Below are 24526 nucleotides of genomic sequence, written 5' to 3'. Positions count from 1 at the left end.
TGGCAGAGGGGCTTAAAATGATGACAAGAATCTTATGCTTGATTTGGTAGAGAATGGTGGAGCCCTTAGAGCAATGCAAAAAGAAGGGGGAAATGGTCTGGAAAATGGGCAAATAAGATGAATCTGTGTACAAAAGATTATTCTCATGCCACCTTCTTTTGGATTTCTTTTCAAGGATGATTGGAATCTAATAAGGATAACCGAGATTACAGACTAGCTTCCTACGGTCCCCAGAAGTCAGTCATTTGATTCAATTGTTTGATTTTAGATAAAAATAACCTGTTTTTCTTTGAGTATTTATCTACGTGTGTGTCATTTCTGGTGTGCATGTGCCAGAGATCAGAATGTTTTAGCCAGTGATGTCCGTGGGGCCATGCCTGTGCCTTTTATGCCTTTTAGCACCCTCTCTCCGCAGAAGGACATAAAGGAGGTGGCACAACTTCCTTCCTTTACACTGCTTATGCCTGAGACATAGCATTGACTTAGTTTCTGGCCTCTTGCACTTCTGCTCCCACTTTTTCCAATTTATTGTAAATATCTTCTCTCAGGATAGGATAGTTCTAATATAGTTTGACAGTTGATAGGAATCATATTGTGTCTTAGCGTAGGCTTCAGTTCAGGCAAGTTTTCTTTGTTTCATTCAGCCAGTACCAGGAGTCAGCCTTAGAAGTCATAGAATCATAGATTATTAAGGTTGGAAGGGACCTCAAGAGATCGTCTAGTCCAACTCCCTGCTCAAAGCAGGACCAGTCCCCCAAATGGCCCCCTCAAGGATTGAACTCTCAACCCTGGGTTTAGCAGGCCAATGCTCAAACCACTGAGCTATCCCTCCCCCCAAAATGGTCAAAATCTCTTGGCTTTAAATATTGTTCATTGTATGAGGCAGCTCTACCCCAACCATAGACATTCTACGTGCTTATTTTGCCCTGGGGAGGGCAAAATGTACTTTGTACAAAGAACAAATGTACTTTGTAATGTACTAGTAATAAACTGCTGAATCCAAGGAGGCAAGATTAAAAACTTATCTCCTGGATAAATCCATGAGACCTGCCTCTGGTCCACAGAGACAGGATCCATCTGATTTGGAGTAATCTTCGGTTAGAATGCTTTGTTATGTCCTCGTCTTCCAGGACTATCTCTATCCCTCTGAGGCATTTTCTTGCATGTTTTGTGGCTGCTCCTTCCTCACATGTTGAGAGAGAGAAACCCCTGCTCAACTTCTGTAAGGAGCAAAAGAGGAGTCTCCCACTAAAAGTTTTTTGAGAGGACCAAAACAGGGGACAGATCTCTCTGTTTCTGCTAATAAGGCCTCCTCATACTAGTAAGTAGCACTTACACTTCAGCACCAATAGTTTTGGTACTGACTATATTGGCACCATTGAATTTAGTACTGATGTTTTTTATATCAGAGATTTGCCTCTGTCTGTCCTTTTGCTTTCTTTGTTCATATTGGGTTTATCTCCAGCATCATCTAAAAAGCTTCCAGCACAACATAATTCTCAGACCCCAATCAGGTCTGCTGCTCAATTTGAGGGAGATCATTCCTTTATCTGTTCTGCTGTGGACATAAGTGGGAGTGGTTCCACCCTCCAAAGGTCCCTTTTTTATGACCCATATATTTCAGACCCCCTGCCTGCTATATCCTCCTCCCACTCTTTATCCCTATATATCCTCCTCCTGGCCTTATTAGGCACTGTGGTCTGTTCAGCACACTAGAAGACAGTAATCTACCTGAAGTATCACAAGTCAGACCTGCATCCCTGCGACACCACCTACAGGCCATCAACAGCAATAACCATCTGCCCATACATTTTGTACAGATGTTTCAGGCCATTGGTGAGATTGTTGAGATATGAGTAGAGTAATAGGTCTTGCTTTCATACCTCAAAATCCTGCTTTTGATCTACATGATATATATGCCCATTCAGCAAGCACACAGGAAATCTGCGTTTTGTACTTTGTAACTCACATTAGCAATACAAAGTGCTCCACTTTGGATTATCAACATCTCCAAGAATTTTTTCAAAGTGTATAGTGGTAGCAGCAGCCCACCTCGGAATTGGCTAGCTCATGGAAAATCTCCTCAGCAGGTCACAATCAATATTTACTGTACCTGTTATTGAGGTTGGGACTAAAAATAAACAAAACAAATAACATCTAATTTCTACAAAGAAAATAGAATCTATTGTAGCCCCTCATAGACTCCTTTATGGTGGAGGTGTATCTGTCTCAAACGAGATTCAACAAGTGTCTACTGATCATCCAGGGCCGGCAGACTTCTGAGATGACCATAAGGACACACATGCATTTGCTAGGCCATATAGCCTCATGGACGCTTGTGATTCCCTGTCCCAGCTTCATCTAAGTTGTTGCCCGAGGATAGCTGAAGTCTTTTTATCATTCCAGTTTGCACAGCTTAGACATTCAGATCCAGACTGGTAGAAGGACACTCAGCAAATATGTCAAGGTGTTCCTTTCTCCCTGCCATTTCCTGTAAAGTGTATAGTGCCCCATGCCTTTATGTTCAAATGGGGAGAGCATTTGGATGCCCTCACAGTACAAGGCTGGTAATCCAGAGAGGTGGTTTGTCTGCATAGCAACATCCTAGAGCTCAGAGCTGTATGTCTGGCTTGTCTGACTTACATCAAGGCCCAAAACAACCAAATAGTGATGGTCAATACCACTTCAATGTTCTATGTCAAGAAACAAGGAGATGCCAGATCTACTCCCTTATGCAGAGAAACTGTTGTGCTGTGGAACTGGTGTATCCACCACTGGATAATCAGTAATTAATCTGACGGGTCTTCATGACATATTGCTAGATCATCTGAGCAGACACTTGCACAAAGAACCACTTTATACAGGACATCAAGTGGTTGATCAAAGACTCTGTCATCAAGTCAATGTTCAGGCATTGGGGTGTTCCCCATGCAGATTTGTTTACAATCAGAGGAAATAAGAAATGCAGGTTTCTGCTCCGGAAGATGTTAGAGCCCCAGTTGGAAGACAGATGCTTTTCTGATTCCATGGAATGACAGTCTCTATTATGCCTATCCTGTAATCCTATTAATCCCTTGCGATTTGAGGAAAATCAGCCAGGATTCTGCATTAGTCATTCTCCTAACTCCGGCCTGGCCAAGGCAGTATTCATTTCCAGATCTTCAGACTTTATCCAAATATCATTTCCTCTCTTGCCAGATTTGGTCAGTCAGACCAACTTCATCCATCTCTTGCCTCTCTTTATCTCATGGCCTGGAAGCTCTCTAGTTAAAAGATGTGGAGAAAACTTGCTGTATGGATGTGCAGAATATCTTGATTCAGAATAGAAAAGATCCTAAAATGAAAGTGCTTTTCTATGTGGTTAGCCTAGCCTAGCCTCTCCCCATCAAAGACAGAGATTCCTCATATCCTTGAATATTGACTATCTTTTTGAAAATAGCTGGATTATCTATATATTCTCTGTGTTTCTTTGGCATCCATTTTTGCTCATCATCAGCTGATTGAGTCATGTTTTTTTTCTCCTCATCTCATGATCATATTTCTTTTGAAGACTCCTTCAGCTATTTCCTACAATCCTAGGACCACCCCTGTCCTAGAATCTTAATATCATCCTTAAATGTTCAGTAGGCTCTGCATTGGAACCTATAATCACACATTTGTTAGCTCATCTTTCCCTGAAGATGGCTTTCCTTGTAACAATAACCTTGTCATGAGTGGGTCAACTTCAAGACCTTATAGCTGGTCCTCCTTATCTGATCTTTTTCAGAGATAATTAAGGTGTCATCTAAGTTTCTCTGTAACTCTCATTTTGATATGACCCAATACATTCATTTGCCTGTGCGCCCCCACCCCCAAAAAACAAAAACCCATAGTCATCAAAAGGGGAAGCCAGGCTGCACGGTTTAGATGTTGTCCAGGTCCTAGTATTTTATTTACACAGAACAAAGTCATCTAGAGTATCCCCTAGGTTGTTCATTGCCTTTGCTGAAAGCTTTAAAGTGCAAGCAATCTGAACCACATGTAGGTGGTGTCAGACAGTATTAATGCGTTCTAAATTAGCTAAATTAGAGCCTCCAGGGTAAATTAGAGTGCACTTGACTAGAGCATCTGCATCTTTTAGGGGTATTTCCATAGCTGTTGTACATAGAGCAGCTATTCCAGGCACTTTTCCATCATAGAGAAATTTACATCTGATGCTTGTTTTGACAGAGCCATGCCTAAGTCATTATTTAATTAGAATCCTTCTTCTCTTCTCCAATAATTGTTACCTGCTTGTGAGTCACCATAAGTGGAACACACAGACAAGCATTCAAAGAAAGGAAAACTGCTTATCCCGACAGTACCTTCAAAATGTGACTTATATATGTTTCATGACTCACCCTCCTTTTTCCCCTGCTACCGAGTCTAATTACATCTTGATTTTGCATTGGTGAAGGAACTGAGCATCAGTTGTTTGCTCCTCCCTTGTATGCCCTTATGGGAGAGCAGCTTGGGGCTCTAAGATATGATGGGCATAGTCCTGATCTAACTGACACTGCTGGCTAACATGTTCTGAATTATGGTCTATGTATACCAGAAGCGGAACACTCATAGGCAACACATCTTGAACTCCAGTTACTGTAGAGATAAGTAACTTTCCTTTATCTTTCAATACTTGACCATTTTTAAATATTAAGTTTAAAGAAAGATACTTAAACCAAAATTAATTAGAAGTGTACAATGATTTTTGTGTTTATTTTCCAACTGTTTTTGTTTTAGGTGACTTTCCCAGAATGCGTCAGGTGGATGACAATAGAGTTTGATGCTCAGTGTGGCACAGCTCAATCAGAAGATGTCCTTCGCTTGCTAATTCCTGTCAGAATTGTCCAGAACTCAGGATTTGGACAAAAGCAAACTCCTGTTCATGAAAATCTTAATTCATGGATTGAACTAAAGAAATTTTCAGGCACATCTGGATGGCCTACCATGGTTTTAGTGTTGCCAGGTAATGAGAGTTTTTATAAACTGCCTGTTTAAATAAAATGGAGGGTTCTGGAGTATAATTAACAAAAGTCAACTTAAATTTTAGTAATTTCCAGAGAAGTAAACTTAACTTAGTCATCAAAAGTCTAAGTTTGACTATCTTAAATAATGAGACTGAATTATCCAGTTTAGCTTTTAGAATGTAAAGCTGAAGAGAAGCCAGGACTCAGATTAGAAAGGTGGGCCAATTATAGCAATTGGTTGGATATCATGGAGTAATTATTTGCTTTCTTTTATATGGTATAGATATGCAGCTTGCGCAGGTGTTTCTTCTACCTGTTATGTTTTAAAGGCTAATATTCATATTTATTTTTGAGATATAAAAGTGGATGAAAAAGGAGGAATTCACATAGATTTATTTATTTTATGTTAATTTCATTGTTTCATGTTAGGAAATGAAGCACTCTTTTCACTGGAGACTGCATCAGACTACGTGAAAGATGAAAAGGCCTGTTTCTATGGCTTCAAGTGTTTTGCAATTGGATATGAATTTAGTCCAGGATCTGATGAGGTGAGAATAAGCGAAGCTACTAAAATTACACTAAATAAAATTGCTTTTCTACAGGCAACTTATTTTATTCCTCCCTTCTTTAGTCACATTTTTGCCAACATATTAGCAAAATGATATTTTAAAATGGTCTCAACGTATCTTTTGAACTGTAGTTGTATGGAGATTTGTTGTTTCATACCTTTTTGTTCCGCTACATGTGCATTATCCTACGGTACAAGGGTTCTCAAACTTTAACAGGTGGAACAGTCTGTGGACTTGTAAGGCACTGTGAAGTTCTATTATTGATTAAAAAATCATCTATTCATTGCATCAAAACTACTCTGTATCTCCTGTAATTCTGCTCAAGACATGTACCCCAGTTCCATTATGCTGAGAGATCAAAAATCTAGGAATGCTCTGTAATAATTATAAATCTATAAGTACATTTTATTAGCTTACATCGGGGCGGGCAAACTTTTTGACCTGACGGCCACATCGGGTTTTGGAAATAGTATGAAGGGCCGGTTGGGGAGGAGGTCGTGGCCCAGCCCCCACCCCCTATCTGCCCTCCCCCCCCCGACCCCTGCCCCATCCAACCTCTCCCCGTTCCCTTATGAACACCCCCCGCCCAGAACCCCTTCCCCATCCAACCCCTCCTCGTTCCCTTATGGACGTGCACACATCCCCGGGACCTCTGCCCCATCTACCTCACCCGCTCCCTGTCCCCTGAACGCCCCTGGAATCCCTGCTGCTGACTGCCCCCTGCCGCCCCATCCAATCTCTCCTCACATTTCTGACTGCTCCCTGGTACCCCTGCCCCCATTCAACCCCTCTGTTCCCCGCCCTCTGACCGCCCCAACCCCTATCCACACCCCCATCCCCTGACCACCACCCCAAACTCCCCTGTCTTCTAACCAACCCCCCTACTCCCTATCCCCTTACCACGCTGCCTGGAGCACTGGTGGAGCCAGCCATCCTGTCGCCACAGCACCGCACAGAACACCGGGTCTGCAACTGCACTGCTCCAGGAGATCACAGTCCGCCACCCAGAGCATTGCGCCAGTGGTGCAGTGAGCTGAGGTTGCGGGGAAGGTGGAACAGCAGGGAAGGGCCTGGGGGTAGCCTCCCGGGCCAGGAGCTCAGGGGCTGGGCCAGATGTGGCCCGTGGGCCGTAGTTTGCCCGTCTCTGGCTTAGGTCATTGTAGGAACAGTGTCTTCTATTCTTTTTCCCCATCATTGTACTATACCAGACTCTTCAGAAGATGGTATACAAACCCCTAAAATAGAAAATAATGCAGTAATTTGCTTATTGAGAGAAGTTTCTTTCAAACACTAGGTGTTGTCTGATGTTATGAAGAATGGGGATTAATATTCCTTATACGTTTTTCTTAGTGTAATTACAGATACTTTAAACCTCTGAACATCTAATATTCTCTCAAATCCTCCTGAATATGTTGCCTCAGTAATACCTATAGAAGTGAAAAGAACAAGGAGTACTTGTGGCACTTTAGAGACTAAAAAATTTATTTGAGCATAAGCTTTCGTGGGCGAAACCCCACTTCATCAGATGCGCGGACTTGAAAATACAGTAGGAAGATATGTACACAGAAAACATGAAAAGGTAGGAGTTGCCTTACCGACTCTAACGAGACAAATCAATTAAAGTGGGCTATTACCAGCATGAGAAAAAAATCTCTCTTGTAGTGGTAAGCAGGATGGCCCATTTCAATTGTTCTTGTGTAATGTTGGCATCACCACACTCTTAAGAGAGGCCCCACCCCACCCACTTCAGTTTGTTTGCTGCCACAGAGAATAAACAGAAATCCTTTGTGACTTCAGGATCCCACCAGACACACTTTTGCTTCCAGCAGCCTTTGGTTGCTAGTTGCAGGGTGACTCCAACACAATCCCACTCCCAAATTTCCCCCCAAAATGTATGTTCTGCACTGTTCAACCCTCTCCTGGACAGTCCAAATATATTAGGTCCATTGCCCCTCTAAGGGGATCAGTATGCAACAGTTTGGTACTTGAAAAGGAGTACCCATGAAGTTCACAACACTGAATTAGTTTTGATTAAAAATAAAACAAGTTTATTTATCTACAAAGAGATAGGATTTAAGTGAGTACAAGTATAAGCCATTAAAGTCAGAAATGACTAGAGAAATAAAAGTAAAATGCTTCCTAGGACTAAAACTTAACCAGCTAGACTTGGTTCAAGATAAAATTCTTACCACATGCTCCCAGCAACATGGCTGACCAATTTTCAGGTCAGCATTTCTCCCAAAATCAAATGGCGGGGTTTCTATTGTGGTCTTAGGTGAAAGAGCAAGAGATGGATAGGGAGATGTAACTTGGCATGGTTTTTTTCCCCTCACTTTTATAGTTAGTCACTCTTTGAAATATATTTTCTTTAGGGTTACTCCTAGATAAAGTTCATTCCCATTGTGAGGGTAGAGACAAGGAATATGGTGGTGAAAGTGTTCTTTTGTTTGCTAAGGTGCAGATCTATTTGTTTCTGCCCCCCTTGCTTGCAAAAGAACTGCCACTTGACAGGTGATTGCCCATCAGCTTTGACACCTGGCTAGAGGTGTAAGCTTCTCCTTTGTCTTTGAGAAACTGGTTTACCCACTCCCCAGACTTGTCTGGTAAATGCATTTGAGACCCAATTTCAATTTGTTTATAACTTTATATATAGTGATGCTACACACACTTCATCATGATATTATTGACTAGTGAGTTATTCTTTATCAAATGATACATTAGAAGGCTATTTTATACAAAGGTGATTACTGTAGTATAAACGGTGGGAATACAGGGGTGCATTCCATCACAGTGATCCACTATACACTGCATGTACACGGCCTTCAAAGGAAAGTGGCCATCCAACCTTGAGTGCTCCAATAGCTTCACTGGTGGGAGAACAGGGAAAACATCATCTGGGGAGGAGGAAAAATCTTCATTGCCCATCACCTACCATCACAGTCACCACTGTTACCTCCAGTTTGGCCTGGGGTCCACAGTACCAAGACCTCTAGGTACATGATCGTTGAAACACCTTAGTCCAGGTTCTATATCAGCATGCTAGAGCTCAGAACAGTGCAGTGGGGCCTTAAAGCCTATTGAGGATCCCTGCAGAATTATATAATACAGTTGCTTAGAGACAACACTATAACTGTGTGCTATATCAATAAACATGGAGAAGTGCATTCCCAGCTCTTATCTGTGGAGGCAATAAAACTATGGCTGTGCTTCATCTAAAGCTAAACCTCATTGCATTTCACCTTGCAGGCGTGGATTAGATGGAGGTAGATTTGCTCAGCAGGCCATACAATGATCAACAGAAGTGGTCCTTGAAACCAGTGGTGACTGTAGCACTGTTTGACGTTTGGGGCCATGCAGTAATAGACGTCTCTGTGCCCAACAAAACTACCAGATGCCAAGTTTATCACAGAAGAGTATACAGGAGCAAAAGCTCCCTCTTAGATGTGATGCGGCAGGACTCAATCCAACACTTTTCTGTATACCTTCTCCCCCATTACCCAAGGTCATAAGGAATAGCAGTTTGGATATAGCAGGGGTAGGTAACCTATGGCACACGTGCCGAAGGCGGCACATGAGCTGATTTTCAGCGGTATCCACACTGCCTGCGTCCTGGCCACTGGTCCGGGGGGCTCTGCATTTTAATTTAATTTTAAATGAAGCTTCTTAAACATTTTAAAAACCTTATTTACTTTACATACAACACTAGTTTAGTTATATATTATAGACTTATAGAAAGAGACCTTCTAAAAACGTTAACATGTGTTACTGGCATGTGAAACCTTAAATTAGAGTGAATAAATGAAGACTCGGCACACCACTTATGAAAGGTTGCCAACCCCTAGGATAGAGTTAACATATTAATAGTCTCAATGTGACCTTGTTAGCACTGGTATCTTCAGATTGCCAGAGAGCCACCATAATCACTACCTGTCTGTCCAGAGGTCCTGTCTTAATCACAAGGGAGGATTCTGCGTTCCAACCTAGAAATACTCACCTTACAATGTGGAAGATAGCCTACTGACTAAAGTGGACTGTTTCTGTTTTTGAATGGTTCAAGTCATCCTTTTGTAACCCAGGAAAGGTGCCACTCTGACGTATGATTGTAATATCTGCTCAACGCAATTCTGTTAAGAACAAGGACTTCTCTCCCCTATGTTCTCTAGGTTTCTCCTATTACGGAGCCTCTGCTGTCATAGAACTTTACTTTTGTCCTAACAAACCTGCTTGGTCCTACTTACGAGTATTTTGCTCAAGTCTCTCTTGTGCACTTATTAAAATTTTCGTGTTACATCTATAATGGCAGTTCAAAAACTGCACACCATCAGTTATGCTACCACTACCCTATACCCACATATTCTTCAACAGTCATTTAGCACTCTGTTTCTACAGCTGCAGTGCTATAACAATGGTGAGTGGGTATTAGACATCATCCAATCTGGCTATGTGATAGTTTACTTCCCTATCTCCTCCAAAGCCCGCATTCCCATTCCTCTTCAGGGACCATTCTCATGAGGGGATTCTTAGGCAGGAGGTAGAGTTCCTCCTCCAATGAGGAGCAATAGAGTGGAAACCTCTCCAACACCAGGGAACAGGCTTTTACTTGATGTACTTCCTAGTACCCAGAAAGAAGAGTGGTTAGAGACCCATTCTCCAACTCTGTAATCACAACCACTTTATTTGCAAGCTGAAATTTCATATAATCACACTTGCTTCCATAATCCCACCCCATAAAAAGATATTTCCATTTACAGCTCTCTCTGTGACAGACACGTACGTTGACGTGGAATTCATCTCCCCTCACAAGCAGTTTCTCAATTTCATGGTGGGCCCAGACCACTTCCAGTAAAGGATGCTTCCATTTGGCTTTGCCACTGATCCCAAGCTCTTTACCTAAGTCATCATGGTAATAGCAATTCATTTCAGATAGAAAAGTCTGACAGTCATCCCTTATTTCACCAACTGGCTTCTTGTTTCCAGGACATTTCAAGAGGCCTGCATATTGACCTCATTAATACTTCAGCTCCTTTTCTCTCTTGAAGCCAGTGTAAACTTTGAAAAGTATATCCTCACTCTGATACAGACCACAGACTTCATGAAGTGACTTTGGACTCAGTCACAGCAAGAGCTTATCTACCAAGGGACAGGTTTCATGCCAGAACAACCTGATAGACCAGGTTATTTGCAACCCTCAAGTACCAGTCAGAACTTGTTTTCCTTCTGGGACGTGTGGCTTCATGCACTTGTTACCCCATTCGCCAGACTCTTCTTAGATTGCCTAGAGCCGTGCCTCCAAACCGTTCATTCGCTGACCAAACACAGCATGAATACCACAGTGATGCTTCCTTCCAAAGTAACGTAATCGCTAATGTAATATAATCTGTAATGTAAAGTCATCCCATCAACTACATGTGAGTGTTCCCTTGCTATCCCCCTTACCGGACAATATAGTAATTACACATGCCTCCATGTTGAGCTGAGGGGGGCCCCACACAGACATACAGCACAATGCACTTGGACACCCCGAGAAACGAGGATGCACATCAGTCTTTTGGAATTTAGTGCAGTCTGATAGGCTTGCAATGCCTTTCTTCAGTTTATCCAGTTCCATCATGTTTTCATAACGTTAAACAGCATAATCAACTTTTACATCAACAAGCAAGGAGGGGTAAGATCCATTCTCTTGTGTATAGAAGTAGTTGCCTTATGGAATTTGTGTATTAGGAATTGAATCACTCTGTCCTCATCTTACCTTCTGTGAACTCAGAATGTGTTGGCAGACACCCCCATTAGGCATTTTGCTATTGATAGTTAGTGGGAGCTGCGTGATTCGGTAGTGAACAGTATCTTCACTCAATGGGGAACCCCACCTGGAATCTGTTTGCCTCCCAAATGAACAGGAAATGCAACATCTACTGTTCTAGGGGAGCTCTAGGTCTACACTCTTAGGGCGATGCTATCTTCTGACCTGGTCAGGAAACCTGAACTATGCCTTTCCTCTCTAGCATTCCTACCTCAAATCCTGTGGAAACTTCAACAGGACAGGGCATTGCAGGAGTCGTCATCCTCACCCCCAACTGGCTCAAATAAATTTGTTTCCCAAATCTCCATTTAGTGTCATCTCATCATTCAATCAGTATCCTTTCCTTTCTTTATCTCTTGACCCAGGAGAAATGCAGTATCAGTCACACCATCCCTGAAGCACTTCATCTCATTGCTTGGTTTTTGGATGGGTGTCAGACTTACAGCATTCCTGCTCTGAAGCCGTACAAACCATCCTTAATAACAGCAGAAAGGAGTTCACTAGGTAACATTATTCAGCTGAGTGGAAGAGTTTTTTCCATCTGTATGCAGCTGGAACACAAATCCCACGTCAGCAAATATTCCCCTTATTTTGGACTATCTGCATTCTGTCAAAATGACTGGCCTCTCCCTCAGTTCTATACAAGACCACCTGGCAGCAATCAGTGTGTGCCATCCACCGTCAGATAATTACTCAATTTTGATTCGCCAGTTGCAGTTCCCAGTTGCATGGGTGGCCCTCCAGAGCTCTGAGCTGTGGGGAGGGGCACCACTTGGAGTTCCCAGCCACCATGTGTGATGGAGGGACCCCACAGCTCTGAGCTGCTGCTTGCAATGGGAGGGACCCTGGCACTTTCAGCCCCTATGGGCAGTGGGAGGACTCTGGATCTCCAAGCCGCCACAACTACCTGGGGGACCCCAGAGCCTCAGCAGTAGTGGGTGCTGGATCCCTCCCTCCCCATTTTGTCAGTTATTCTTGGTAAAAATCAGGGGCAGGTCAAGGGCTTCCATGAATTTTTGTTTATTGTCCATAACCTGTCCATGACTTTTACTAAAATAACCATGACAAAATCTTAACCTTAGTTATTAGCCACATTCTTTGCTGTCCTCAATGTAAATTAGAGCATCTTTCATACTGCTCTAACTCACCCAGCTATCCATAGCTCCACACCTTTCCCCCCAGGAATCCCCTATGCCAAGGATTCAGGAATGTTGCACAGATCTGCGGAGCTGATTGTCTACCACCTGGGGACTTAGTTAAGCTGGCCAGGGCGCACAGGTTGATCTGGCTGTATTTTTCAAAGGGGTCAATGTATTCATCTCGTCTTGTTTTTTTCTCTTTTCTCCCATAGGACAAGATTCTGATATCCTTGATCACACTGAATAGAAACTTACTCAACAAGCAATCCCATTGAAGTTCATGGGAATACTCAGAGAGTATGGTGCTATTCAATGCAAATAAGGGTATCAACAAGTAGTCTCTAATTTAAAAAAAAATGTACAAAGCAGAAGGGTATCCTTGCCGTTTAGACATAAACACATTATTTTAGTGTCAAGACTAGTACATGGGCAGAAAGAGAATATGATTCTGTGAAGGTGATGTAGGAAGCAGCAGTTGGTTGGTCAGTCCACTTGTATGCTCCACATTTCAGAATCTGTAATCGGAGTCCACTTGATCTCAGTTGCATAAGGACTTGAGTCCAAGACACACCCTCTAGTTACAGATGAGTTAGCCTGCATCTATGGAAGGTGTGGCATAATCAAGATTCTAGATTGGAGGGCTCTTTGGGCCAAGAAATTTTGGTCTTTCTTTGTATATTATCTATCTCTGAAGGAAATCACTACCCTGGAAGCTCCTCTAGTTAACTGTTCCCACTTATTTGTTTCCTTTTCCTGTATGTGGAATGAATAACTTCCTGAGTTTAGAACCCGTGCACCCAATTTTCAGAAGTGCTGAGTCAACCCGCAGCACGCTCTAACTTAAATTGGCATTGTACTCAGCACTTAAAAAAACAGACCCTTTGAACACAATGGAAAAGACTGCACTCTTAAGTATAAAACATGAGCTCAGATGCTTTTGTGTCCCACAGACAGAGAAATGGAGAAACTGGAATGGAGCACAATAGTCCCCTTTCCTCTGACTGAGGAGGAACAATGCTCCCCTTCCCACCTTAGAAGAGGAGCAGCTGGGAGGAAAGGGAGCCTAGCATCTGGGGAAACTAGTGTGGGGAAGAAATTTGGGACTCCCTCAGGAGCACAGCAGAAGGAGGTTGAGACCATACTTCCTTTCTCAGCCCGGAAGAAGGGGATCTTGCCACATACAAGGACCAGCAAGAGGGAAGAGGGGTTCTCATTTCCAACCCACCTGCAGAGCAGCAACATCAACGAGGAGAAGAGCCCCAGAGCTTTTTACCCTCTCTGAGGGCCAATGTACAGGGAAGAGGCTGTAAGGGGCTTCTCCTGAGGACCAGCAGCAGGGTGGTAGGAGAGTCTGGAGTCCCCCTCACCCAGTAGGGTAAGAAAGGGAGAAGCCCTTTGAGTAATGGTACCTCTAAGTTGCATACGTGAGTGAGTTCATGGATGCTGCATACATGAACACATCTTAGAGGGAACATAGCTTTAAAGTATTAATGCATGTATCTACAGTTGGTTTATCTAGTAGTATGTTTCCAAGTTCCCACTCTTTTAAGTGAATGCTACAGGCTAAAGAAAACAGTTATCTTCTGGTAAGAGTGATTCTGCTGAGTGTAAAAGCCTAGCAACCACCTACATTTAATAAATCCTGTTAATCAGAGAAATTGTTTTCAACCTTTTTTCTACTGTGATTCCATGTTACAACAAAAAAAAAGGGTCAGGACTCTCCTCTCTTATATCGGTAAAGCAAGGAATGTGATTGTAATTCCGTGAAACCTGTTTAGGACCCAAGGATGAGCACCCCTGAACTAGAGCACAGTATTTTTGTGTCTCGCAATCTTCAGTAGTGTGTGGGCATTCTATTAATACAGCTATTCAGGTTTTCTTTTCTGAAACTACCTTTGACTTTAAATTCTTCTCTTATTTTTGAAGGGTATTATACAGCTTGAGAAAGAGTTGGCCAATCTGGGAGGAGCATGTGCAGCTGCTTTGATGAAAAAAGATCTGGCACTTCCCATTGGTAAGTCTCTCTTAAAGAAGATAATTTTTTCCATGATAATTGATTTATATTATATTTTGTGAATTTATATTATATTTTGTGAATTACTAATGTTCTGTGAGTTTTAAGATTGCTTCCAGTTGGAGATAAAATTTGTTTTCACTTTAAGACTAAAAATTAATCAACACAGATAAATAGTGCTGTTTTGCTGCCCGCTCTACTCCCTTATGTATAGGGAGTAAGGAAATCTAGTATTTAAATCTGACCAACTCACCCCATTTACAGGTAGAGTACCAGGGTATGAGCTATGTTCTCCATTTTTTTAATGGTACTTCACAAATGTTCAGGTATCTTACTATTTGTTTTTATTATCACTGTTCTTTCTCAGCACACTCCACATCAATCATTAAGGAACACACAAGGAAGAAGTGGCTAATGACCCTTTTTGCAGGTCACTTTTCATTTGCCTATCTGAAGCATTCGAGAAACACTATAAGGACAGTGGTGGGCAACCTGTGACCCATGGGCCGCACGCAGCCTGCCAGGGTAACCTGCTGGCAGGCCGCGAGACAGTTTGTTTACCCTCCGCAGGCACAGCTGCCCGCAGCTCCCAGTGAGCACGGTTCCCTGTTCCTGGTCAATGGGAGATGCAGACAGCCATGCCTGGGGGCGGTCAGTGTAAACAAACTGTCTCGTGACCTGCCAGTGGATTACCCTGGCGGACCACAGTTTGCCCACCATTGTATTAGGATCTTGCAGCAGGTATCAAGATGGCACACTCCACAAGATTGATGATACCATACTCTACAGACACAGCGCCTATATTAATTAAAGAGAATGAAAAAGCAAAGTAGCATACCAAACAGCTACAGTTGCCTGGATCAATATATTTAATGGACGTTCTTTGTTATTTGATTATACTGAGTGGATTTAGCTTCTGATACAGATGTCTATATTTGTGGACATTTTTAATGCATTAGAACTTGAGTCCTTCTTTTCTGTTCCTCTCTTATCTCATATCGTGTGTGTGCAGAATTGCCTGACGTTTTTGAAAGGGCCGAAGAATATTGTCCTTACCTGTACATTTCTTTTCTCTAAAACAGCATGTTTGTGAATTCTGACCACCCTGGAATCAAAGTTTAGAATTATGTTTCTGAGAAAGAAGTATGGAATACTGTTACTTTGAACACATTTGGATTTAATTTTACAAAAGAATTAATAATTGGCTAGCATTATCGTTATTATGTTTTTTAAAACAGTTATTTGTATAAGCTCCTCTGAGTAGTATTTGGTGGATAGGTTCTAACTACTGCCATCTGGAAGTCAGATCTAACTGCCTCCAAAATCCCTGGAAGGTAGACCACCTACTCATATATACAGAATTGCCAGACATACTGTTTTGGAGAACATACATTTAAAGATATAAGAATAATTTTTCTTTATATAAATTAGTGTCATATTTGTTTGTACACTGATTTATACCATACTGCATGTTTACAGTGTTGCATGAAAGTATTATTTTATCTGTTCATTAAGAAGTGCTGCGTAACCTTAGAACATTTTCACACTGCTGAGCTGAGCAAAATGAGTAAAATTTTTTAAGTTCATAACAAGGTTCTCATATAAAATGCATTGCTAAATGGAATTAGATCCAAATTTTAAATACTAAAAGTATGTAGATTTATCTTGATGTTTATATTAACCATATATGCATTTCTATTTATTTGTACAACAGCTAATGAATTTGAAGAAGATCTTGAGATTCTTGAAGAGGCTGCATTGCAGGTATAGCATTGCTTTAAACATCGCAAGGCATTTTGGTGCTAACTTCCATTGTCACTTTCTTTTTGCTGATTGCCAGAGAAGAAACCTGTTTGGAAGATGTTGGCAGTATGAAGGAAGCTAATTCATTATTAGTAAATACAGTAAAACTGCGTTGAAACCTTCAAAGAAAAGGCTCTTAAATCAAGCTAGTGGGTCATAGTGTTTCATTATTTACTAGTATAAACATGATTGAGTGGATAGCTCTGGCTAAGATTTTCAAAAGTGAATAGTAATTTTGTATATTTCAATTATGTGCCCAACTTGACACTTCAGAGGGGTCTGATTTTTCAAAAAAAATATGCTAAACACACAACCTCTGAAAAATATGCCCCTTTAAGTTGTCTCATTGAGCACCCGAAAGCACTCATCATTTTTGAAAGTGACTTCTCCCAAGACATATTTTGGAGACATTGCCTCTTGGTGGAGGAAGAGTAGGAAGGCATACATCTTGTCATCATGGAATGATAGGGCTGGAAGGGACCTCAAGAGGTCATCTAGTCCAGTCCCCTGCAGTCATGGCAAGGCTCAGTATTATCTAGACTATCCCTGACAAGTGTTTGTCTAACCTGCTCCTAAAAGTTTCCAATGATGGAGATTCCACAGCCTCCCTGGGCAATTTATTTCAGGGCTTAACCACTCTGACAGGAAGTTTTTCCTAATATACAACCTAAACCTCCCTTGCTGCAATTTAAGCCCATTGTTTCTTGTCCTAATCCTCAGAGGTTAAGAACAACAATTTTTCCTCCCTCCTCCTTGTAACAACCTTTTATATACTTGAAAACTATTATCATGTCCCATCTCGGTCTTCTCTTTTCCAGACGAAACAAACCCAATTTTTTTCAGGCTTCCCTCATAGATCGTGTTTTCTAGACCTTAAATAATTTTTGTTGCTCTTCTCTAGACTTTCTCCAATTTGTCCACATCTTTCCTGAAATGTGGTGCCCAAAACTGGACACAATACTCCAGTTGAGGCCTAATCAGCACGGAGTAAAGTGGAAGAATTACTTCTCATGTCTTGATTACAACACTTCTGCTAATACATCCCAGAATGATGTTCGCTTTTTTTTTTTTTTTTTTTTGCAGCGGTGTTACACTATTGACTCATATTTATCTTGTGATCCACTGTGACCCTCCAGATCCCTTTCCGCAGTACTCCTTCCTAGGTAGTCTCTTCCCATTTTGTATATGTGCAACTGATTGTTCCTTCCTAAGTGGAATACTTTGCATTTGTACTTATTCAGTGTCGTCCTATTTACTTCAGACCATTTCTCGAGTTTGTCCAGCTCATTTTGAATTATAATCCTATCCTCCAAAGCACTTGTAACCCCTCTTAGCGTGGTATTGTCCACAAACTTTAGAAGTGTACTCTCTATGCCATTATTTAAATCATTGATGAAGATACTGAACAGAACCTGACCCAGACCCAGAACTGATCCTTGTGGGACCCTGCTCGTTATGACCTTCCAGCATGACGGTGAACCACTGATAACTACTCTCTGGGAACGGTTTTCCAACCAGTTATGCACCCACCTTATAGTAGCTCCATCTAGATTGCTTTTCCCTAGTTTGTTTGTGGGAATGTTGTGTGAGACAGTATCAAAAGCGCTTTACTAAAATCATCCTTTGGTAGTTCTTAATAGCTGATTGACTTAGCCTAGAGATTCTTCTGTATTATCTTATTTTTGATTGTTAGTTCTCTGTTTTAAGAGGGAGGTAATCTGAAATGAAATACAGTCTCACTGAAAGACAGGAATGGGGTGAAGGAATTTGACCTATAAGTGGGTGTAGTGGAGCGAGACTCACTGGTGCGGCACCTCCTGCTGGTCATCTTGGAAATTAGCTCTTATCCAGCACCGCACGCCCTCTACAGGCTGGTGCCTTGCCTGCCTTAGGCCCCCGTGTCTCTCCCTTACCCCGGTGCCCCTTTACCTTGGTGTTCTGCCCACTGCAGTACCCCCACATGCTGGGTCTCCCCTCCCAGGGGAACCCCAACCCTCTACACCCACCTTGCCTCAGTGTCTACTGCCAGTCATCATCTAGCCCCCGATCACTGAGGCAAACTGCCAGACTGTCATGGCCACTCATCATTGGCAAGGAGGTTTGGACCAGCTTCCTCTGCCTAACCCCAGACTGTACCTCTGCAGCCCCAGTACCTTCTTTAGGCCTTGCAAGGCCTGCAGCCTGGGGAGTTACCAGGCTGGAGCTCCCCAGCTCCTCTTGCCTTTCTCCAGCACTACTCTACCTCCGGTACCCTTCTTTCCCAGGCAGCCAAGTCCTTCTCTCTTCAGGCTAGAGAGAGACTCAGCTCATGGTTCACAGCCCTTTTATAGGGCTAGCTGTGGCCTGACTGAGCTGGCCACACCTGTGGTCAGCTACTCCCTCAACTACTTTCACTCCTTTTTCCCAGTTGCAGCCCTCTCCAGGGCTGCTTTTAACTTCTGTTCTGTGGGAGTGGGGCAGCCACCCCACTACAGTGGGATACAAAGCCTTTTAGGGTCTACATTGGAACACAGCATAGGTCAATAATGAGCCCAAATTATCATTTGACAGCCATTAGATAGGTCCATTGTCCACTCTTGGTTTATTTTGGGTATGTGTACACTGCAATTAAACACCCCTGGCTGGCCTGTGTCAGTCGACTTGGGCTTGCAGGACTCAGGCAACGAAGCTGTTTAACTGTATTGTAGGTGTTCAGGTTTGGGCTGAAGGCTGGGCTCTGGGACCCTCCCTGCTTGTCAGGTCCCAGAACCTGGGCTGTAGCCTGAGCCTGAATGTGTACACCACAATTAAACAGCCCCGTAGCCTAAACCCTGTGAGTCCAAGTCCACTGACACAAGCCAGCCGTGGGCGTTTAATTGCAGTGTAGACATAACCATAGTGTCTTACATGGAGCCATGCATCTATTTACTTGTTAGAACTGGGGTCTCATTTTCATAAAAAGCAGTATTTATTACCAATTGATTTTAAACTGTCATATTATGTGGAAGTAAATTATCTTGTTGGATGCTCTCATTGATTGGAATGTTTTCCTAAACCGGGGGAGGAGTGAATATGAGAATATGGACAAAAGGAGGGCATCCTAGTACTTGTGCGATAGTATTTAGAAGAAAGGTAAAAGGATTTTATGGAAGTGTTTATGATCTGTTTAATATTTACATTAAACTCATTATAGTAAAGAGTCTCAGAACATATATTCAAACATAAATATTACAGAATGGAGCTGTGGCTTATTTATATGTTTTTATTAAATATATTTTTGATGTTATAAAATTGTTATTTTTCTTTGAGTATTGTTGGTGTGACTGTAACTCATACAGGTGGCTGAGTTGTGTGCTTACCTTCTGTGTAGCTAACAGCTGATGGCAAGTCAGGATAAATGATCATCTCCCTCCCTTCTGAGTTTTTTGAAGGCAGATGCCCCCATTGCTTCCAAGTTTACAGTGAAGTAGCTAGTGCCATAGTTTAACACCATTTAGGGGGCCTTGAATCTGCCTCAGCTACCAAGATGGTAAAATAGGGGAAAATCTAGAAGAGAAAAACCTGTTCAGGAACAACAAGCCATGCCTTTCAGTGCTGGGATGTAGATGGCCAAGCCTAGGACCAGAGGCCAGGTGCTCTTGCAAGCTGGGGTTCAAAATGAGGAGGTCAGGAAGCAAGAATCAGATACCAAGAATCATGTTGAATCAGGAAACCAGGAGGTCAGGGTTAGGAAACAGTTGTGGGTAGCACTGGGTGAACATTCCAAAGCAGGATGGAGCCTAGTTATATGAATGACTACTTCCTCCTTCCAACTTAAGTAGAGTGAGCCAGCCATTCAGGAGCTCCCGTGTTTGACCAGTTGGGGCCCAGGGTTGGAACCTTCTATCTGAGCAGGGCTTCAGGGAGTTCCAGTTCTAGCTGATTCTCGTAAGCAGTTGGATGGAGGTTTGGATCATGATGACCCTCAGGATCATGACACCGTGCCTTGGCTGCAGCATTTTTTTTTTTCAGTACTCCCTTGAATGGGCCACTAAAGCAGGACAGAGGGAACCTGTATTAGCACACTGCTGGCGAATGATATGCAACAGTACTGTGGCACTCCACTGCTCTGAGCTCCTTCCTCACTTAGTCACTAGCACAAAGGAGAGTACAGTTGAACTGGGTACTCTTGCCATTCTTTAGACTCTCCTCTTTCTCCCCACCCCGCATGGGAGGAAGGAAGAGAGCAGTTAAAGGACAAGGAATTCAGATGGGAGGAGGTGAGCCACTTTCTGAGGTGAGACATTGGATCCAGGCAATTCCCTGGCCTATCCAGCTTCTCTCCTCCCCCTAGAAGGGATCTTTTATATTGTACCCCATCAAAAATAAGTTCCTTAAGATGGATTCTTCTCAATTGGCTGTATCTCCAGCCCCTTACTTAATTTGTTTTGAGACATTTTTACTGATGCAAGTAGAAGACCTACTTGCAATATTCTCCTGGAAGTGAAGAGGACTCTTCTGCTAGGAGAGTCAAATCTACCTTTTTTTTTTTCCCTCTCAGCACTCCTCCCCCAGACCCTGAAATGGATTTATCTTTTGTGAGATGACACAAAGTATCAAGATTTCCCTTATAAAACGGAAGATATCAGAGGAGGTGTCAGTAACAAGCCCATGGGCAGTTGTGCCCAGCGCTTAGAGCAGGAATAAGGTCTAGTGGCTAGAGCAGCAAACAGTAGCCAGGAATTGGAGCCCAGGATCAGATCTAGAGTCAGTGGCTAGGTTCTAGAGCCAAGGGTTGGAGCTGGAGTCAGGAGCGAAGAACCAGAGCCCAGGGTCAGAACTGGGTTACTTGCTGTGAGGCAAGGCAGGAGCAGGGCTGGGTCCCAGGCTGGGAATAGGTAGGCACAGGATCTTTCACAGCCATGAGTAAATGCTGTGAGCAATCACTGAACTACTGCTACTTCTGGGTTTGAGTCAGTCTTCTGGCGATGTAGCCAATTAGACAGCCCTACTGCAGGCCAGCTGTACTAGTTAGGTTGCCTGGTGACTGACTCTGCTGCAAGCCCTGGGTCCACACTGGCACTGCTGCAGCCCCTCTTTTCTGTTAGGAAAAGGCCTTCCTCCTTTTATACAAAGGAGAAGAGGTTTTCCGTGATCACTCTACTGTCACTGAGAGTATGGCAATGGTGTCCTGCTTTCCAGGTGAAGTGGAATCCTGCCCCAAAAATCTGTGTTTTACCAGTGTTGTCACATAATGGAAAACATCAACATGTAAGAGATTTGTTTAGCTGGAAATAATTTTTTTTTTAAACAGGTGTGTAAATCTCACTCAGGCATTCTTGGAAAAGGTTTGGCACTGTCGCACTCGCCAACCATCTTAGAAGCTCTTGAAGGAAACCTTCCACTTCAAATGCAAAGCAACGAACAGTCATTTTTGGATGATTTCATAGTCTGTGTACCAGGGTCTAGTGGTGGACGGCTTGCAAGGTAATTTGTGTGCTATATGAACGAGCCTATTATTGCATTATTTTCATTTTTAACCACTGTAATAAAATATAGAACTTAAGCCATTTCTAGGCATTGTTTTGCTTAGGATCATGTTTTTAATTATGTACTGGAATTTGAAAACTACATGTTTTAGCCCTCTTGCTTATCCTGTAGTAATACATTTTTATAACTATGCCATTTATTAGTATCTGTATATTATAAAGGCCTTGTTAACTGGGCCCTTGGGTTTTTATTAATATGGTCATTATGAAAAATATTTAATTCCTTCAGACTTTACTCTATTTTTTGCTCCTTAATAACAAGTCTGACTATAGGGCTTTTTGTTATGTCTTTGTGTTTCTTTATTATGATTATAAGGTAGTACAAAATATTCTACTGTTATGTTAAATGTTTTTTAACTTTACTCTGTTCTAGATGGCTTCAGCCAGATTCATATGCTGATCCTCAGAAGACATCTTTAATTCTAAACAAGGATGATATACGATGTGGTTGGCCAACTGTTATTACCGTGCAAACAAAAGACCAATATGGAGATATTGTTCATGTTCCCAGTATGAAGGTAATTGTGTATGAACTAGAATAGTCTTGGCTGTTTTCATCCTGCAGTAAATTTGTCAGCATTTCTGGTTGACATCACACTCAAAATACTTGATTAGTGCAGAAAGTGGCATTCTGAAATTTGAGTACACTCTGTGGCACTTTCTTACATCTGTGCAACACCACTGTGTCTCGATTATGCTGTTAATTGCACTTGCTCAACCCCATTTTCTCCAGATTAAATCATTCTAGTCTGTAATGGATTTATGCAGGTATGGCTAAGGACCTAATTTGGCCTGTATGATCTTTATTATTGATGGTGATGCGTGAGAAGAAAAGAACCAACTTTCAGCATGCAAGTTAGGAAAGTTAGGGAGTTAGCCTTTGACAAGGTCCCTCACCAAAGGCTCTTAAGCAAAATATGCAATCATGGGATAAGAGGGAAGTTCCTTCAAAAGACAGGAAACAACAGGTAAGAATAAATGATCAGTTTTCAGAATGGGAGGTAGATAGCAGTGTTCCAAAGGATCTATGCTGGGACCGGGGATGATCAACATACTCATGCATGATTTGGAAAAAGGGACAAATTACTCAAAATAGGCAAGTCCAAAGCTGCCAGCAAAGTGTCGCAAAGAGATCTCTCAAAACTGGGTAACAAAATGGCAGATGAAATTCAATGTTGATAAATGCAAAGTGTAATATGCATTGGAAAACATAATCCCAACTATACATACAAAATGATTGTGTCTAAATTAGCTGTTACCATTCAAGAAAAAGATCTCTGAGTCACTGTGGGTAGTTTTCTGAAAATATCCCCTCAGTGTGCAGTGACAGTCTAAAAAGCTGGCAAAATGTAGAAACCATTAGGAAAGGGATAGATAAGATGACACTAAGTATCATAATGCCAGTATATAAATCATGGAATGACCATATCTTGAATACTGGCGTGCAGCTCTGGTCTCCCCATCACAAAGAAGATACGTTAGAAATGGAAAAGGTACAGAGAAGAACAAAAAAAATGATTAAGGGTATGGACCAGTTTACATCTGAGGAGAGATTAAAAAGACTGACTGTTCAGTTTGGAAGAGAGATATAAAATCTTGACTGATGTGGAGAAAGTGACTATGGAAGTGTTATTTACCCCTCTACATAACACAAGAACTAGGGGTCACCAAATGAAATTAATACTTCTTAACATAATACACATTCAACTTGTGAGACTCGTTGCCACGGATTTTGTGAAGGCCAAAACTATAACTGGATTAAAAAAGAATGAGATAAATTCATAGAGGATAGGTCCATGAATAGCTATTAGCCAAGATGGTCAGGGATGCAGGTATCCTTAAGCCTCTGACTGCTAGATGCTGAGACTGGAAGATGGGACTGATCACTTGATTGTCATTGTTATGTATTTATGTTCTTAAAACAGGATTTTACATATAAAGTGAATACATGTGATATAAAATCAGCAAGATATGAGCATGCCATTTTTAGACTTGCTTTTGAGACTAGACCCATACTTTAAATAGAGGATCCCATATTCAGAGAACCTATAGTCACTCAGTTAAATTAGGTGGAGAAAGTGCCTGGCTGGCACTATTAGTTTTTTTATTTTTCCCACCATCCAATTAATAATTGGCCTTTGCAGTGCCTAAAAATCCTGGCATACAAAACTACTTGTGAGAGCACCATTTGGAACCCAGTTTCTTCCCAGAATTCCTGTGAAAGGGAGCTAGAGAAATTGTTCAAATATTAACTTTTACTTAAGTGTAATAGAATTTATTCAAAGAAATTCAAAATTAACCAAAAAAAATAAAAATAATTCAAGTCAGGTTTCATCTACATTTTAATGTCCCAGTATCACTTTGGACTAGTACAAACTTTTTCAGGACTTTTATTTACTGAACTCTAAAGTGTTCTAGGTACAGAACAGAAACAACATGGCTCAGAAAGGAACAGAAATACATGGGTCTTTACTGAAGAGTTTACAATCTAAACTTGTATGTGATATGACAAGTGAGGGTATCATAAAATAAAGAGAGATGGATGATGGGAAGGTAAGGCCATAACAGAAAGACCACATGAGATTCAGATTAGCCATGTGCATAACTTGATGGCACAGTTGAAAGTTTATATCTGTCGAATCAATCTATAGTTCGTGGTTGTAGACTCCTGGAAGTGAGTCTTAAAAACACTTTAGGAAACTTGTCTGA

The 24526-nt window shown here is 41.9% G+C and overlaps 1 protein-coding gene across 14 annotated transcripts in view; it reads left to right on the top strand.

The window, feature by feature from the left end:
* Positions 1-24526, top strand: part of MYCBP2 (MYC binding protein 2) — a 463608-nt gene that overhangs the window by 279076 nt on the left and 160006 nt on the right. For all 14 annotated transcript variants that reach the window (XM_030566987.1, XM_030566958.1, XM_030566968.1 and 11 more), the window contains 6 exons: positions 4759-4984; positions 5415-5533; positions 14420-14507; positions 16222-16271; positions 21583-21755; positions 22191-22335. In XM_030566987.1, the coding sequence (XP_030422847.1) occupies positions 4759-4984; positions 5415-5533; positions 14420-14507; positions 16222-16271; positions 21583-21755; positions 22191-22335 (801 nt within the window). The remainder of the gene's footprint in view (positions 1-4758; positions 4985-5414; positions 5534-14419; positions 14508-16221; positions 16272-21582; positions 21756-22190; positions 22336-24526) is intronic.

This window comes from Gopherus evgoodei, chromosome 1 (genome assembly GCF_007399415.2).
Source record: "Gopherus evgoodei ecotype Sinaloan lineage chromosome 1, rGopEvg1_v1.p, whole genome shotgun sequence".
NCBI classification, from domain to species: domain Eukaryota; kingdom Metazoa; phylum Chordata; order Testudines; family Testudinidae; genus Gopherus; species Gopherus evgoodei.
Note: the sequence above shows the minus strand (reverse complement) of the source record. Positions and strands in the feature narration are given on the sequence as shown.